The sequence below is a fragment of the Mobula hypostoma genome, chromosome 5 (genome assembly GCF_963921235.1).
Source record: "Mobula hypostoma chromosome 5, sMobHyp1.1, whole genome shotgun sequence".
Taxonomy (NCBI): Eukaryota; Metazoa; Chordata; class Chondrichthyes; order Myliobatiformes; family Myliobatidae; genus Mobula; species Mobula hypostoma.
This window is the reverse complement of record NC_086101.1, coordinates 24,907,443-24,922,526: the sequence shown is the minus strand read 5'-3', so window position 1 is coordinate 24,922,526 and position 15,084 is coordinate 24,907,443. Positions and strand designations below refer to the sequence as shown.

The 15,084-nt window shown below is 48.2% G+C and overlaps 1 protein-coding gene across 13 annotated transcripts in view; it reads right to left on the bottom strand.

Annotated features, from left to right (window-relative positions):
- Positions 1-15,084, bottom strand: part of LOC134346695 (ras/Rap GTPase-activating protein SynGAP-like) — a 663,780-nt gene that overhangs the window by 521,032 nt on the left and 127,664 nt on the right. For 12 of the 13 annotated variants that reach the window (XR_010017990.1, XR_010017989.1, XM_063048226.1 and 9 more), the window contains exons 3-4: positions 10,086-10,207; positions 8,776-8,881 (exon numbers count right to left, since the gene is read on the bottom strand). Coding sequence is in view for 10 of the 13 variants with exons in the window: in XM_063048226.1 (XP_062904296.1) it covers positions 8,776-8,881; positions 10,086-10,207 (228 nt within the window). In the remaining 3 variants the exon portion in view is untranslated. Of the gene's footprint in view, positions 1-3,147; positions 3,726-8,775; positions 8,882-10,085; positions 10,208-15,084 lie in introns of those variants that run through there. The other variant, XM_063048232.1, reaches the window with a different exon arrangement.

Below are 15,084 nucleotides of genomic sequence, written 5' to 3'. Positions count from 1 at the left end.
TCCATGCATATATTTAAGGTGGAAGTTGATAGTTTCCTGCTCAGCCAGGGCGTCAAAGGATATGGTGAGAAGGCAGGTGTATAGGGTTGAGAGGGATCTGGGATCAGCCATGATGGAATAGCGGAGCAGACACGATGGGCTGAATGGCCTAATTCTGCCACTATGTCTTATGCTGACCGTGACAGCTTGAAGGACAATCTGCTACTCTTCTCACGAACAGAGTTCTGACTTAGCATTTTAAGTTAGTCTCTCATCATTTCTTTGGAGATCAGAGTGTTATGGTTTCAGTGGAAGGACAAAAGGGAACTGGATTTTGCTATCCCTTGGCAATAGGAGTCACTGGCTTATAATGAATGTTAGTCACTCACGCAGAGCAACAGGAACCAAGTACAGTGAGGACACAGGAACCCTTACATAACAGGGTGTCAACAAGCATGTACAGTGAGGATGCAGGAACTACAGGCAGAGAAGAGCCAGGAACATTACGTGGAGGGGGGTTAGTAGTTGTACCCATTAGTCAGGAATAACAGGCAGTGGGGAGCCAGGGAAAATGCACAGTGAAGAATCAAATAACAAGCAGACAGGAACCACAGGCAATGAAACAGAGACACAGGAAATGCATCTGGAACTACAAGCAAAGAGGCAAAAGGGCCAGGAAGTATAGATGGGTGATTGATTTCTGATAAGCAGAGGGTGAGAATGTTAAATGTGACCATGGAGCAATGCCAGAAGGATGATGGGGGTTGAGGTCACAGATCAGCTGTGTGAGGAGTGATCTCAGGGAACCGAGTCACTACATCCGTTCCTCAGGGGCAGGTTGCACTTGCAGGGAGAGAATGGAGGCCCACTGCCTGGGCTGTCGCATTGCAGCTCGCTGGGGGGCGGGGGCGCTCAGGGAGACGAGTCTGAACTGAGCCAGAGATCAGCCCCTGGGGCCATTCACGTATTGGAGACCCCATCGTAGACAGTTTGACCTCAGTTGGGGAGAACTGGGAGGTAGGGAGGGATTATCTGCTGTTGGTGACATCACATCTGCCCTCGCTCATCCTATAGCTCCCCTCAAGCTCCTTACAGAGCTTACGCCGTACACTAATACTTCACAGATGAAGTGGGGGGCATGCATTTAAAGAGGGGAAAGTTCAAAGGAGATGCACGGGATATTATTTTTACGCAGGGAGTGATAGGTGCTTGGAAGACACTGCCGGGAGGTGGTGGAGGAACATACGATAGAGGTGGTTAAGAGGCTGTGAGACACGAGAATCTGCAGGGAGTGAACGGATGTGGACCATGTACAGACAGATGGGATTTAGTTTAATTTAGTGTTGTGGTTGGTGTTGACATCATGGGTTGAAGGACCCGTTCCTGTGTTGCATTATTCAGTACAGTTCTTTTCAGTACCACCCACACACAAACACTCAAGCACACACACCACACACCCACTCACACAAGCACACAGTCCCATACTGACACTCCCTTGAATTCACACACACAATTTTAGAGGCAAAGGCATGTGGGTTGGAGGTTAATTAGCCACTGTAAATTGCTCCCAGTGTGTAGGTGAAGGGCATAATTGATAGGAATTTAGGTAGCATAAATAGTATTGGAGTAAATCTGCAATAATTGGATGGTTGCTGGTCAGCATGGACTAATAGGCCAAAGGGCCTCCTTGGCTATCCTGGAAGAGTCTGTAGCAAACTCACATGCTGCCTTACACACTGCACAGTCCATGTGCATAACTGACACACTCGCGCACACACACACACACCATGCATACACTCACAGATCCTGCCACACATACACACTCTCTCACATTCACACACACACACACACACTCCATGTGCCCATAATATACACTCACATACTAGCTCCCTCCCCACACACAAACACACATCACCATGTATACACTCACACACACAATTTCACCCACACATTTCGCCTTATACACATTTCCTCCGCTATCCACCCCCCCATCCATCTTCCTCAATCTTCTTCCTTCTTCAACCATCTCCCTCCATCCTCTTTTCTCTCCTGACTCCAAGGTACATCTTACAGGTGAGTTTTGCTGGAGAGGTGGGTAGAAAGGGAGAGAGTGAGTGAGTTGGGGGGGGCGTGAGGGCAGAGAATCGGGGATTAGCTGGGGAAGAGGGTGAGGGCATTGAGGAATAGTTGGGTGAGAGTAAGAGAGGGGAGTGAAGAGTGAGGAGAGGGGAAGAAGGTGAGAGGAAAGGGCAATAGTTGGAAGAAGGTGAGGGCAGGGTATAGTTGGGGAGAAGATAAAGAGAGGGGAATAGTTGTGGAATGGATGGGGAAGTTGGGGTGAGTATGGGATGGTGAGCTGGGGAATGGATGGGAAAGTTGGGGAGAGTGTGGGATGGTGAGCTGGGGAATGGATGGGCAAGTTGGGGTGAGCTGGGGAATGAATGAGGGAAGTTGGGCGGGGTGCGGGATGGTGAGCTGGGGAATGAATGAGGGAAGTTGGGCAGGATGCGGGATGGTGAGCTGGGGAATGAATGAGGCAAGTTGGGGAGAGTGTGGGATGCTGAGTTGTGGAATGAATGGGGCAAGTTGGGCAGGGTGTGGGATGGTGAGCTAGGGAATGGATGGGAAAGTTGTGGTGAGTGTGGGATGCTGAGTTGGGGAATAGATGGGAGAAGTTGGGGAGAGTGTTGGATGGTGAGCTGGGGAATGGATGAGGGAAGTGTGAAAGAAAGTTGGGGAAATGGAGGAGCAGTGAGCGAGCAGTAGTGGGGACCAGGACAGGTCTGGCGCGACGACGCCTTTGGGAATTCTAGACACTGAAATCGAACCGTTTCCCTGATCATTTCGGGCGCCTGGAGGTGTGAAGCGAACGTGGGTCGGTAACAGGGAGGGGTTAGAGATGGGAGCACTACCCAACAGCAGAACGACGAGGCGCGGGGTCCTCAAGGTAAGTCAAGGGTCATCGGGTTGGACCCAGTGGATCGACTTCCTTTGCTAGGAGCTGGGAGCTGGGAGCTGGGAGCTGGGAGCTGGGAGCTGGGAGCCTGGAGCCCGGCCGGAAAGTGGGATCTCTGTCTCCCCTCCCGACCCCACGCCACCCCCCCCCCGACATTCCCCGGGAGGGGTGACTATGGCACCCACCTGCCGGAACATTTCACATGGCCTTACCTCAAGATTGGTCCAAATCCTCGGACGATCCCGGGACACTCTCGCGGAGATGGGGGAGCAGCGAAGGGGAGGGGAGGCAGGGGTTGGGGGGGTGGATTGGATGAGTTGGGAACGGGAGGGAAGCGGGGCAGTTGGCGTCTTGGAACGACCCCTCCCTCCTCTCCGTCGTTCCCCGGAACGCCTCCCCGTCCCGCACCCCACGTTTCCCCTCCCACCCCGCCCTTCTCCGCGAGAGGTTCAGTAGGGGCGGGAGGGCACGCCTTCTGTCAGCCACCGCCCTCCATTGGGGAGGGCCGTCGAAGTCTTCAGCACCGCTCTTCCCGCTCGCCTTGCACCCAAACCTCCGTTCGCCTTCGGGTCAAAAGCAAGAGGCTTCTTTCTTAATCTCCCCGGGAAATCAGAAGGTTGATCCGGCGTTGTCACCGGGTGGGAGAAGCCATCCACTGCACTACAGGGTCCGTGCTTCGGGATGAGCTTGCAAGCAACGAGAAGCCAGCTTCCTCCGCCGGAATCCAGAGCGGAGAGAGAGAGAACGAGAGGAAAAGAGAGAGAGAGGAGCAACAGTTCCCGGCCCCTCTCTGCTCACTCCCCGCGTCAAAACTGTAGGCCGGTTGCCATGGTTTCCAATCATTTCACAGAGAGAGGAGAGGAGGGAAGAAAAAAAACCGGCTGGAACGATGCTTGCGTTTTAATTACAGATCAGGAGCAGCGTGTACAGAGCCTGGTGGGGACTGGAAGGAAATGCAGTCTGTGTGTGTCTCAATGCTGCGATAAACGCACTGAGATGATGAGGGATGTGGTGATGAACACGTTCGCAAGGAGAGCTGTGGAGGCCAAATTACTGGGTATATTTAAGGTAAAGTTGACAGGTTCTTGATTGGTAAGGGGGGGGGGTTAAGAATTCAAGAAGGAACGCGGTTAAATAAAGAAATCAACCCCGACTTAAATGGCGGGGCAACCCCGATGGACTGAATGGCTTGATTCTGCTTTGGAGTGGTGTGGCCCGGGACTGAACCTGTTCGGAACGACACGTGGGCAGGGGCGCGCTCCCGCTTGGTGACCCGGTTTCAGGCAGACATAATGGTCGAGAGCTGAGGCTCCTCGGACATGGTGGGAGCGTCGAGGAAGATTCGCCTCGCTCCCACAAGAACATAAAACTTAGGAGCAGAATTAGGCGATTCGGCCCATCGAGTCTTCTCTGCCATTACATCCTGACTGATTTATTACCCCTCTCAATTTCATTCTCTTGCCTTCTCCCTGTAATCTTTGACGCCCTTACTAATCAAGAATCTATCAATCTCCATTCTAAATAATCCCCAGTGACTTGGCCACCACAGCCGTCTGTGACAGTGAGTTTCACAGATTCACCACACTCCTGCTTCCCAATGGTTTACAATTGGCTCCAGGGAAGGAGGCCTGAGTGGGGTTCCCTCGACTCTGGCTTTTTGTGGGGGCAAATCACACCCCAACCATAGAGGAAGGTGAGGTGGGTGGGGCCTGTACATAGAGAGACGACCCTTCCTTGACTGACTGCCTGCCTAGGTGCCAATGGAATCCAGTTAAGAAGGGTCCAGCTGCCATGGGGGAAGCAATGCTGGTGGCTTGTTTACAACAAGATCACAAAGACTGAAAAGCCATGACCTGGAGAACACTGGGCGGAGGTGGACCACTCAGCCCCTTGAACCTGTCCCACCATTCCTGAAGATCCTGTCCGCCTCCTGGAACATTTCACATCCCCTCCATCCTCACTCATCAAGGTTCTATTCACCCCCCCACCTGAAAGATATTTACAGACTCTGCATCTACGAGGAAGTTTCATGCACCTCCTCAAGAGAAAATGTTTCACCTCTTCGCTGTCTCTAAGGGACAATAACTTCTTTTTAAACCTGAGGTCCGGCTCAAAGATTGTTAGGCGCCATTGGTGTCAATGAAGACCTCCTTATGCTTCAAAAGTCAAAAGTCTGGCAGCAGTATGTGTGTAAAAAACAAAAAGAAAGAAAGAAAGAAAGAATGGATGAGGGTTGTAGAGTGGGGTAGCAGGTCTCACAGCGCCAGAGACCGAGATTCAGTCCTCCGCTGGTGTCTGTGTGGAGTTTTGCATTCTCCCTGTGACCCCCCCCCCACTCCCACCCCCATGTTCCATTTTCCTCCCATATCCCAATGATAAGCAAGTTGAGAGGTTACCTGGTCACTGTAAATTGTCCTGACTGACTGACCTGCTGAGTATTTGCGGCAGTCCCTGTTTTTTACTGCATTGTACATTCGATAGAACATAGCACGAAGCAGGACCAGGCCCTTCAGCTCACTATGTTACACTGAAATAATTACATTAGAATTTAAATGCCCGACTAAACTAATCCCTTCTGCCTACACAATGCCCATCTCCCTCCATTGTCTGCACATTCACGTTCCTATCCAAGAACCTCTTAAACACCTCCATCATTGTTGCCTCCTCCACCACCCCTGGCAAAGCATTCAAGGCATTCACCTCTCTCTGTGTAAGAAGATCAATCCCAGATATCTCCTTTAACTTGCCTCCCTCACTTTAAATACATGCTGTCTAGTGTTTGGCATTTTGACTTCAGAAAAACGATACTGGCTGCTCACCCTATCTAGGCCCCTCATCTTCTTATTCTATCGGGTCTCCCGTCTGCCTCTGTTTCAGAGAAAACGACCCATGTTTATCCAACCTCTAATCTAGACAGCATCCTGGCAAACCACTTATGCACCCTCTCTAAAACCATTACATCCTTTATATGGGGCAACCAGAACTGAATGCAATACTCCAGCTGTAGCTGCAATATAACTTCCCAGCTCTTGAACACAGTGCAAGCATGTCATACAGTACAACTTCTTTACTACCCTATCAACCTGTGCAGCCACTTTCAGACATATTTCTGGAACCTCTCCAATGCATCGCACAAATTCCCCCTCAACCAACTCACCTAATCCTACTTTTTAACTATTCCCCAAACTTAGACTAAAATTTAGGTGGTCTAATTAGGAAGTTTGCCAGTGAGACGAAGATTGATGAAACTGGGGATAGTGTTAATGGTTGTCAACGGATACAGCAGGATATAGGTCGCCTCCTCATACCTCACTTTGGACCATGATCTCACCATCAAGGGTGGAGATGGTTAGCATGACAGGACATTAGTTTAAGGTGAGTGGAGGAAAGATGTCTGAGGTAATTTTTATACACAGAGAGGTGGGTGCGTGGAACACATTCCCAAGGGTAGTGTTGGAGGCAGATATATTAGGGACACATAAGAGACTTAGGTAGGCGCAAGGATGTTGTGGGTTAAAAGGTCCACACAGCACCGTGCGCTGGAGGGTCCATAGTGAACTGTACTGTTCTATGTTCTATGCATTTCTTCTAATACTGCACTCAGTGTTCAAAATGTGGCCTCTTCTACAGTGGAGAAACTAAACACACATTGGGTGATAGTTATGTGGAAAACCTGCATTCAGTCTACAGATTCCTGCCACTTTAATCCTCTATCATATTGGTCTGCGGCCCCCTGTACTGCCACAGTGAGATCCAACACAAGCTGAATTACCCATCTTCCGCATGAGCACTTTGCAATCTACTGGTCTCGAGATTGAGTTCTATATCTTTAGGTAACTCGATCTCAGTCTGTGTCAGTCATCCATCTGTGATATTGGCTCAGCTTGCTTGTTTTCCCCCTGGAAGTGGAGGAAGTATCCAACCTGACCTGTCAGATATATCTCCTGCTCTATATTCCACAACTCCTACATTTTTTGACCATGTTCTCACACTTGAACTGCTCCCATTCACACATTGACCACAGACCATTTCTCCCCTCGGAGTACCTGGTTTTACCCCATCAGACATATCTCTCAGCACTGCCCCCCGCCCCCCCATTCCTTCATCATTCCAGCAGCTTATTGGGCCTCTTTTGTCTCTTACCCAGTTCTGTTTCTCTCCCCACAGATGCATCCTATCCTGCTGAGTATTTCCAACATTGTTTTTTATTTTAGATAGTCATAATCTTTTCCTCTGACTGGCGTATGAAAACCAAGAGGGCACAGGTTGAAGGGAAGTGAGGGAAAGAGCTTTAAAGGAGAAATATGGCATAACAATTTTTATTGCTACAGCACAGACTACATCCCATCCAGATGCATCACAGCTTGGTCTTGCATCTGATCTGCCCATGACTACAAGAAACTGCAGAGAGCTGTGGACGCAACTCAACACATCAAGGACACCAACCTCTTCCCCATGGTCTCTTCCGTACTTCTCAGTGTCTCGGTAAAGCATCTAGCGTAATCCAAGACCTCACCCACCCTGGCCTTTCTCCCTCCCGCCCCCCCAATCAGGAGAAGCCTGAAAGCATGTACCACCAGGCTCAAGGACAGCTTCTATCCCATGCTTAGAAGACTATTACATCTTTCCCTAGTATGATAAGATGGACTCTTGACCTCACAGTCTTCCTCTTGATCCTTATCCTCTACCTGCACAGCAATTTCTCTGTAGCTGTTACACTTTATTCTGCATTGTTATTGTTTTATCTTGTTCTCATTCAATGTACTGTGTAATGATTTGATCTCCATGAACAGTATGTAAGGCAAGTTTTTCACTTTATCTCAGTGAATGTAGCAAAAATAAACCAGAACCAAAACTAAAGAGCCAACACCAAACAGACAATTAATCTTGTTGCAACCTAAGTGAGCAGAAACCTTCAGCACAGAATGCCACCCCAAAAAGCACCATTCTCCTGAAAACTCAGGAGGATGGAAAAAGTCACAGCGGGTTAAATCCTGCTTCCCAATTCCAAGTCTGCTCGTATCCACACTGATAATTCCACTACAAATCTCCTGGGAGTATGGAGTCCGTTTCCAAGATCACTCTCGCACCGTTGTTCGTGAGGTCCCTTCCAAACAGCAGTGGTGGCGCCAACAGTGACAGACACATGCACACGCAGACAAGCAAGGCTGAAAGTCATCAGGCAGAGGTGTGTTGGGGGATATAGTATTAACCATGCTGTATCCATGCCAGAATGTGGGAATGAAACACAGCCACCCGATAACTGTTCCATCAACAGACCACAACAAATGAGACCAGAGTGAGAAGGTGGGTGGGTACAGGGATCAGGGACATAGATTATAGTCTCTCCTCACTGACCACATGGTACCCTGTGGTGGGTATGGAGTGGGCACTGCTCTTCCATCTAGGAGGTGGCTCAGCCCCCATGTCCCTGTATAGAGGTGGGAGGTCCATTGGACACATCAAAAGTCCCAGCTGAGGACCAACTTCGAGCCCACATCCAACAGCTACATCATCACCACCAACTAGGGGAGGGTGCAGGATGAGGGGATATCAGGAAGGAGGGGAGAAGTTACGGGAGAGGAGAGGGTGGAAGGGATGGGAGGGGGAAAAAGCTGTACAGGGAGAGGGAAGGGATACTGTGGTGGAGGGGAGGATGGAGAGGGAGAGGGCGTGGCGACAAGGGGGAGGGCAGGGTGGAGGTGGAGGAGACACTGGACAGATGGGAGGGGGCAGAGTGGATACTGGGGGGAGGAGGAGGGGATCGTGAAGGAAGGGGAGAGGGAGAAGGAGAGAATACTGGAGAGAGTGGACAGATATAGATTCTACCGTGCTCCTACCGTGGTCAGCGTGTCTCCCTTCCACCGGGACACTGACAGTTCGCCGAAGCAGTTTGGTCCTCGAGGAAGGCTCGTGCCTTCGTTCCCGAAGCAACAAGGGGTGGACCTGTGAATCAAATGAAGTGTCAGCACCCGCATTGTGGGATCAAGCTGCACAAGGCCTGAACTGGGATGAGACGGGTTTAGACAGAGGAGTGAATCTCCCACTACACTATCCCATCACTCACTCCTGATTCTGGTCTCCAAAACCTTCCAGGGCAGGGAATTCCAGAAAGTCACCATCCTCTGGAATAAGTTCTTACACACCTCAGGTTTTAAGTGACTGCCACTGTAGCTGCATCCAATTGTTTGTGAAACTCCCACTAGTCAAAGCTATTGAGTCAGGCTCCCAGATCCTAAGATGCTAGTGGGACTGGAGATACTGGATTAGCAACCACAAATTGCTGAAGGAACTCAGCAGGCCAGGTAGCATCTATGAACATTGATATTTCAGGCCAAGACCTTCAGTTCTTCAGAAGGATCTTGGCCCAAAACATTGACTGTTTATTTCCCACCAGCAGATCTTGCCTGACCTGCTGAGTTCCTCCAGCACTCTGTGTGTGTTGAATCCTCGGCTCCAAAGTGTTTCAATAAGATCATCCCTAATTCGGCTAAACACCTAACAATATAAATTGTCCTGATGCACAGAAACAGGTCCGATAGCCCGAATCCGTGCCAACCAACAATCCCCCATTTCCGCAAATCCCATTTTATTCTTCCCACATTGCCATCAACTGCCTCCCAGATTCTACCCTTCACTCACACACTAGGACTGATTTTTCAGCCCACAGTTAACCCACTGACATGTGTCTCTCTAGAATGTGGGAGGAAATCAGAGTATCTGGGGGCGGGGGGGGGGCAGAATGCACACAGTCACTGGGAGAAGGTGTAAACTCCACACCCAGAAAGCACCGGAGGTCAGGATCAGACATGGCTCTCTGGAGCTGTGAGCTGCCCAATGCGATAGAGCATTAAAGCACAGAAGCAGGCCTTTTGTCCATCGAGTCCATGCCAACCTAGTCTCATCTACCTGCGCCCAGGTCATAGTGCTCTATACTTCCTTCATCTATCTGCTTATCCAAACTTCTCTTAATGCCAATCTAACCTCTTTAGCTTCTGGCAATAGAATTATCGCCTCATCCCAGGAGTTAGCCACATGGGAAGAGGGTTGTTCTAAGATCAGAAGGAGGCAACTCTCTATCCTTTGCTCCCTGCTCTCAGCTGGTGCCCACCCCTCCCACAACCTGCTCCTCACTCCTGCCCGGTCTTACCTCTTCCTCGTCTAACATAAGAAGCTGATTTCCGGAGATGACGCAGAATTTGGGGTTCCAGATGGGACGCTCGTAGGGTGATTGGTTGTAGGAGATTCGGTGGCCTGGAGTCCCTCGCACATCTGGAAGGCAAATTAGATGCGTGTTAACTGGCACCCTCTGCAGGCACCAGCCATTGCTTGCTCCCCTCTCTTCCCTCCCCCTTCTCATCCACTGAAGAGTTCCCTCACTTGTTCCCCACTACCAGTATCCTGGCTATCAATTCCCTTTCGACCAATTTCACATCTTCACACCAGTTGGCCATCTTCTCCTTGCTGGCTCTCTGTCAAAGCAACCAGCTAATTCTAATTCTGATGAAGTGTCTTTGAAATGTTGACTCTGTTTCTCTTCCCTCAGATGCTGCATGACCTGTTGAATATTTTCAATATTGTCAGTTCAAACCCCAGCTACTTCCTCCACCAATGATCTAATTCCATGATGGACCCTTCCCCCGCTACCTGTTGACAGTGATTCTAACCATACAGCAGGAACAATGTTCCCCTCATGTTTTTTTTCCTCGTAATTATAGAGTTATAGAGCTAAAAACAATAGAAACAGGGTCTTTGGCCGTGATGACCAAGCAACCTACTTGATGTGATCGTATTGTGTGCATTTGACCCATGTCACCGTAAACCCTGGCAACGCACCTATCTGAAAGCATTGGTTTAATGCTGGACAGTGCATTATCTTGTTCTGGTTTAGAATATGGAGTAGTACAGTACTGAAACAGGCCCTTTGTTCACAGTGTTGTGCTAAACTAATTAAACTAGTAATTAAATGCTAAAATAAACTAATCCTTTTTGCCTACACAAAATCCACCTTTTTCATTTCCTGCACATTCATGTGCCTACCAAAGAGTCTCTTTAAACACCCCCGTTGGATTTGCCTCCACCACCACCCCAGGCAGTGCATTTTAGGCACCAGCCACTCTCTGTGTGAAAAATCTTGCCTGACACATCTGCTTTCGACTTGCTCCTCTCACCTTAAGTGCGTACCCTCTAGTATTAGACATTTTGACCCTATTGCATTATACTTGCCTTAACCACATCTTCCAGCAGTTCATTCAATCCTCTTCCCAACCCCCCTAATTTTATGCACTAATCACTAGTACTTGACCCCTCCACCAATGGGAAAGGCCTCCCACTATCTGTTCAACCTTTTTCTATGCACCTATCAACACTTCCCACGTTTCTTTCTGAATAAAACAGTTCTCGTCTCTCTAATCCAATCATAGCATAAAAACAAACTTCTGGAGGAAACCAATAGCATCCTCTCCTACCGAGCTCTTCCAACAGTCTGTTTGTAGCTCCAGATTCCCATGTCTAGTCTCCTGTGTCTCTGGAAAGTGTAGACCCTCATCTCATGAATTATTATTGGGATTATTATACCCCCCCCGCCCCCACTCCCCACTGATATACCCACCTTCCCCTTTACCTGGTCTCACTCATCACCTGCCAACCTTATTTATATCCTTCCTGTAATTTGGTGACCAAAACTGAAGACAATACTCCAGATTCGGCCTCACCAATGCCTTATACAACCTCATCATAACATTCCAGCTCTTATACTCAATACTTTGATTAATAACGGTCAATGTACAAAAAGCTCTCTTTACGACCCTATCTACCTGCGACGCTACTTTTAGGGAATTTTGTATCTGTATTCCCAGATCCCTCTGTTCCACTGCACTCCTCAGTGCCTTACCATTAACTATGTATGTTCTACCTTGGTTTGTCCTTCCAATGTGCAATACCTCACACTTGCCTGTATTAAACTCCATCTGCCATTTTTCAGCCCATTTTTCCAGCTGGTCCAAGTCCCTCTGCAGGCTCTGAAAACCTTCCTCACTGTCTACTACACCTCCAATCTTTGTATCATCAGCAAATCTGCTGATCCAATTTACCACATTATCATCCAGATCATTGATATAGATGACAAATAACCATGGACCCAGCAATGATCCCTGTGGCACACCACTGGTCACAGGCCTCCACTCGGAGAAGCAATTCTCTACCACCACTCTCTGGCTTCTTCCATCGAGCCAATGTCTAATCCAGTTTACCACCTCTCCATGTATACCTAGTGACTGAATTTTCCTAACTAACCTCCCATGCAGGACCTTGTCAAAGGCCTTACTGAAGTCCATGTAGACAATATCCACTGTCTTCCCTTCATCCACTTTCCTGGTAACCTCCTCGAAAAACTCCAATAGATTGGTCAAACCTGACCTACCACGCACAGAGCCATGGTGACTCTCCCTAATAAGTCCCTGTCTATCCAAATGCTTGTAGATTCTGTCTCTTAGTACTCCCTCCAATAACTTACCTACTACCGACGTTAAACTTACTGGCCTATAATTTCCCGGATTACTTTTTGATCCTTTTTTAAACAACGGAACAACATGAGCCACTCTCCAATCCTCTGGCACCTCACCTGTAGACAGCGACATTTTAAATATTTCAGCCAGGGCCCTGCATTTCAACACTAGTCTCCTTCGAGGTCCGAGTGAACATCCTGTCAGGTCCCGGGGATTTATCCACTTTAATTTTCCTCAAGACAGCAAGGACGTTCTCCTTTTCGATCTGTACAGTTTCCAGTCCTGATGAAGTGTTGCAGCCTGAAATATCGACTGTTTATTTCCCTCCATCACTGCTGCTTAACCTGCTGAGTTCCTTCAGCATTTTGTGTGTGTTGCTCAAGAGTAACAGCATCTGCAGAATCTCTCGTGCCTACTGTCAGGAATATCTCTAGAGCTTATCCAATGCCCTGGTTTTGTTCCTGGGGTGAGGCGCCCACTAGGAGCCTCCATGTTCCATTTGAGACCAGAGCAGAGTTTTACAAATGCTCAGCATGGCTTTTGTATCCTCTGCTCTCTGTTTTGAAGTCCACGTCTGTGAAAATCTTCTGAAGTGCTTTCCACAACTGTGAGCCCTGGACTTTGAAAGGACTGGAGGCAATTTCCTGAAGCAGTGTATATGGCTGCTGAAATGTCTCAGGTGCTAGTGTGACTAATGTTAGTGAAACTGCTCCCAGCCTGGATCCACAACCAGGGATTCCCCAGCAAGGGGAAGTTTGGGAGGAGGTTGGGGTGGTTTTTCTAGAGTTCCAGTTCATCATTTTTCAAAGGTCAAAGTAAATTTATTTTCGAAGTACACATATATCACCGTACAAAATCCCGAGATTCATTTTCTTGTGGACATTCACTGTAAATACAAAGAAACAAAAAAAAACAAACAAAATAATGTAAATAAATAAGCAATAAGTATTGAGAACACGAGATAAAGAATCCTTGAAAGTAAGGATGTGGGAACAATTCAGTGTTGGGGTGAGTGAAGTTATCCCGTCTGGTTCAAGAGCCCAATAGTTGAGGGGTAATAACTGTTCCTGAACCTGATGGTGTAGATTTTGAGGCTCCTTACCTCCTTCCTGATGAGAGAAGTGAGAAGAGAGCATGGCATAGATAGTGGGGTCCTTGATCATGGATGCTGCTTTCCTACGACAGTGCTCCATATAGATGTGCTCAATGATGGGGAGAGCTTTACCCATGCTGGACTCAGCTGTATCCAGTACTCTCTGTAGGCTTTTCTGTTCGAAGGTTTTGGTGTTTCCATACCAGACAATAATGCAAATAGTCAGTATACTTTCCACTGCACATCTGGAGTAGAAGTTTGCTGTGACATTTCAAATCTTTGCAAACTTCTAAGAAAGTCGAGGCACTGTTGAGCTATCTTTGTAATGGACTTGCACACTGGAGCCAGAAATTTAAAGTTGCTGACCCTCTCAACCTCTGATTCCACTGATAAGGATTGGCTCATGGACCTCCAGTTTCCTCATCCTGTAGTCAATAACCACCTCCTTAGTCTTGCTGACTGGGTGAGAGGTTGTTATTGTGGTACCACTCAGCCAGATTTTCAATCTCCCTCAGAAATGCTGATTCATAACCACCTTTGATTCTGCCAATGACAGTGGTGTCATCAGCAAACTTAAATATGGGATTGGAGCAGTCATAATTACAGTCACAGTCATAATTATGAAGTGTGGAGAGCAGGGAACTAAGCACACAGCCTTGTGGTGCACCTGTGTTGATGGTGATTGTGAAGGAGATGTTATTGCCAATCTGAGCTGACAGGAAATTGAGGATCGAGTTGCACAAGAAGGTATTGAGGCCAGATCTGGGAGCTTACTGATTAGTTTTGAGGGAATGACAGTATTGAATGCCGAGTTGTAGTTGATAAAGAGTGTCCTGATGTATGCATCTTCGTTGTCCAGATGTTCCAGGGTTGAGTGAAGAGCCAATTAAATGGCATTTATGGTTAACCAGTTATGATTTTAGGCAAATTGGAGTGTATCCCAGTCACACCTCAGGCAGGAGTTTTTATGTTTCAAAACCGACCTCTCAAAGCACTGAACACTGTGGATGCAAGTGCTACTGGATGATAATCATTGAGGCAAATTACCATGTTCTTCTTAGCCCCAGTACTGACGCCTGCTTGAAGCAGGTGGGTACATCAGACTGCGGAAGTGAAAGGTTAAAGTTATCAGTTAACAATCCAGTCAGTTGATCAGCACAGGCCTTCAGTACTTGGCCAGGTACCCTGTCTGTGCCAAATGCTTTCCATGGGTTCACCCCCTTGAAGGATGCTCTCATGTCGGCCAGAGACTGAAATCACAGAGTCATTAGGGGCTGTGGGGTTCGTGAAGGTGCCTTCATGTTTTGATGGTCAAAATGAGCATTAAGGTTTTGAGCTCATCTGGGATTGAGACCCCGTAGTCACCAATGTCACTTGGTTTCACTTTGTAAGAGGTGATAGCATTCAAGCCCTGCCACAGCTGCCAAGCATGCTTCAGTAATTCAGTTTTGGTCTGGAATTGCCACTTTGCACGTGAGATAATTTTCCTGAAGGTCATACCTGGACATCTTGTATTTTACTTGGTCAGTGGATCTGAACACCACCAATCT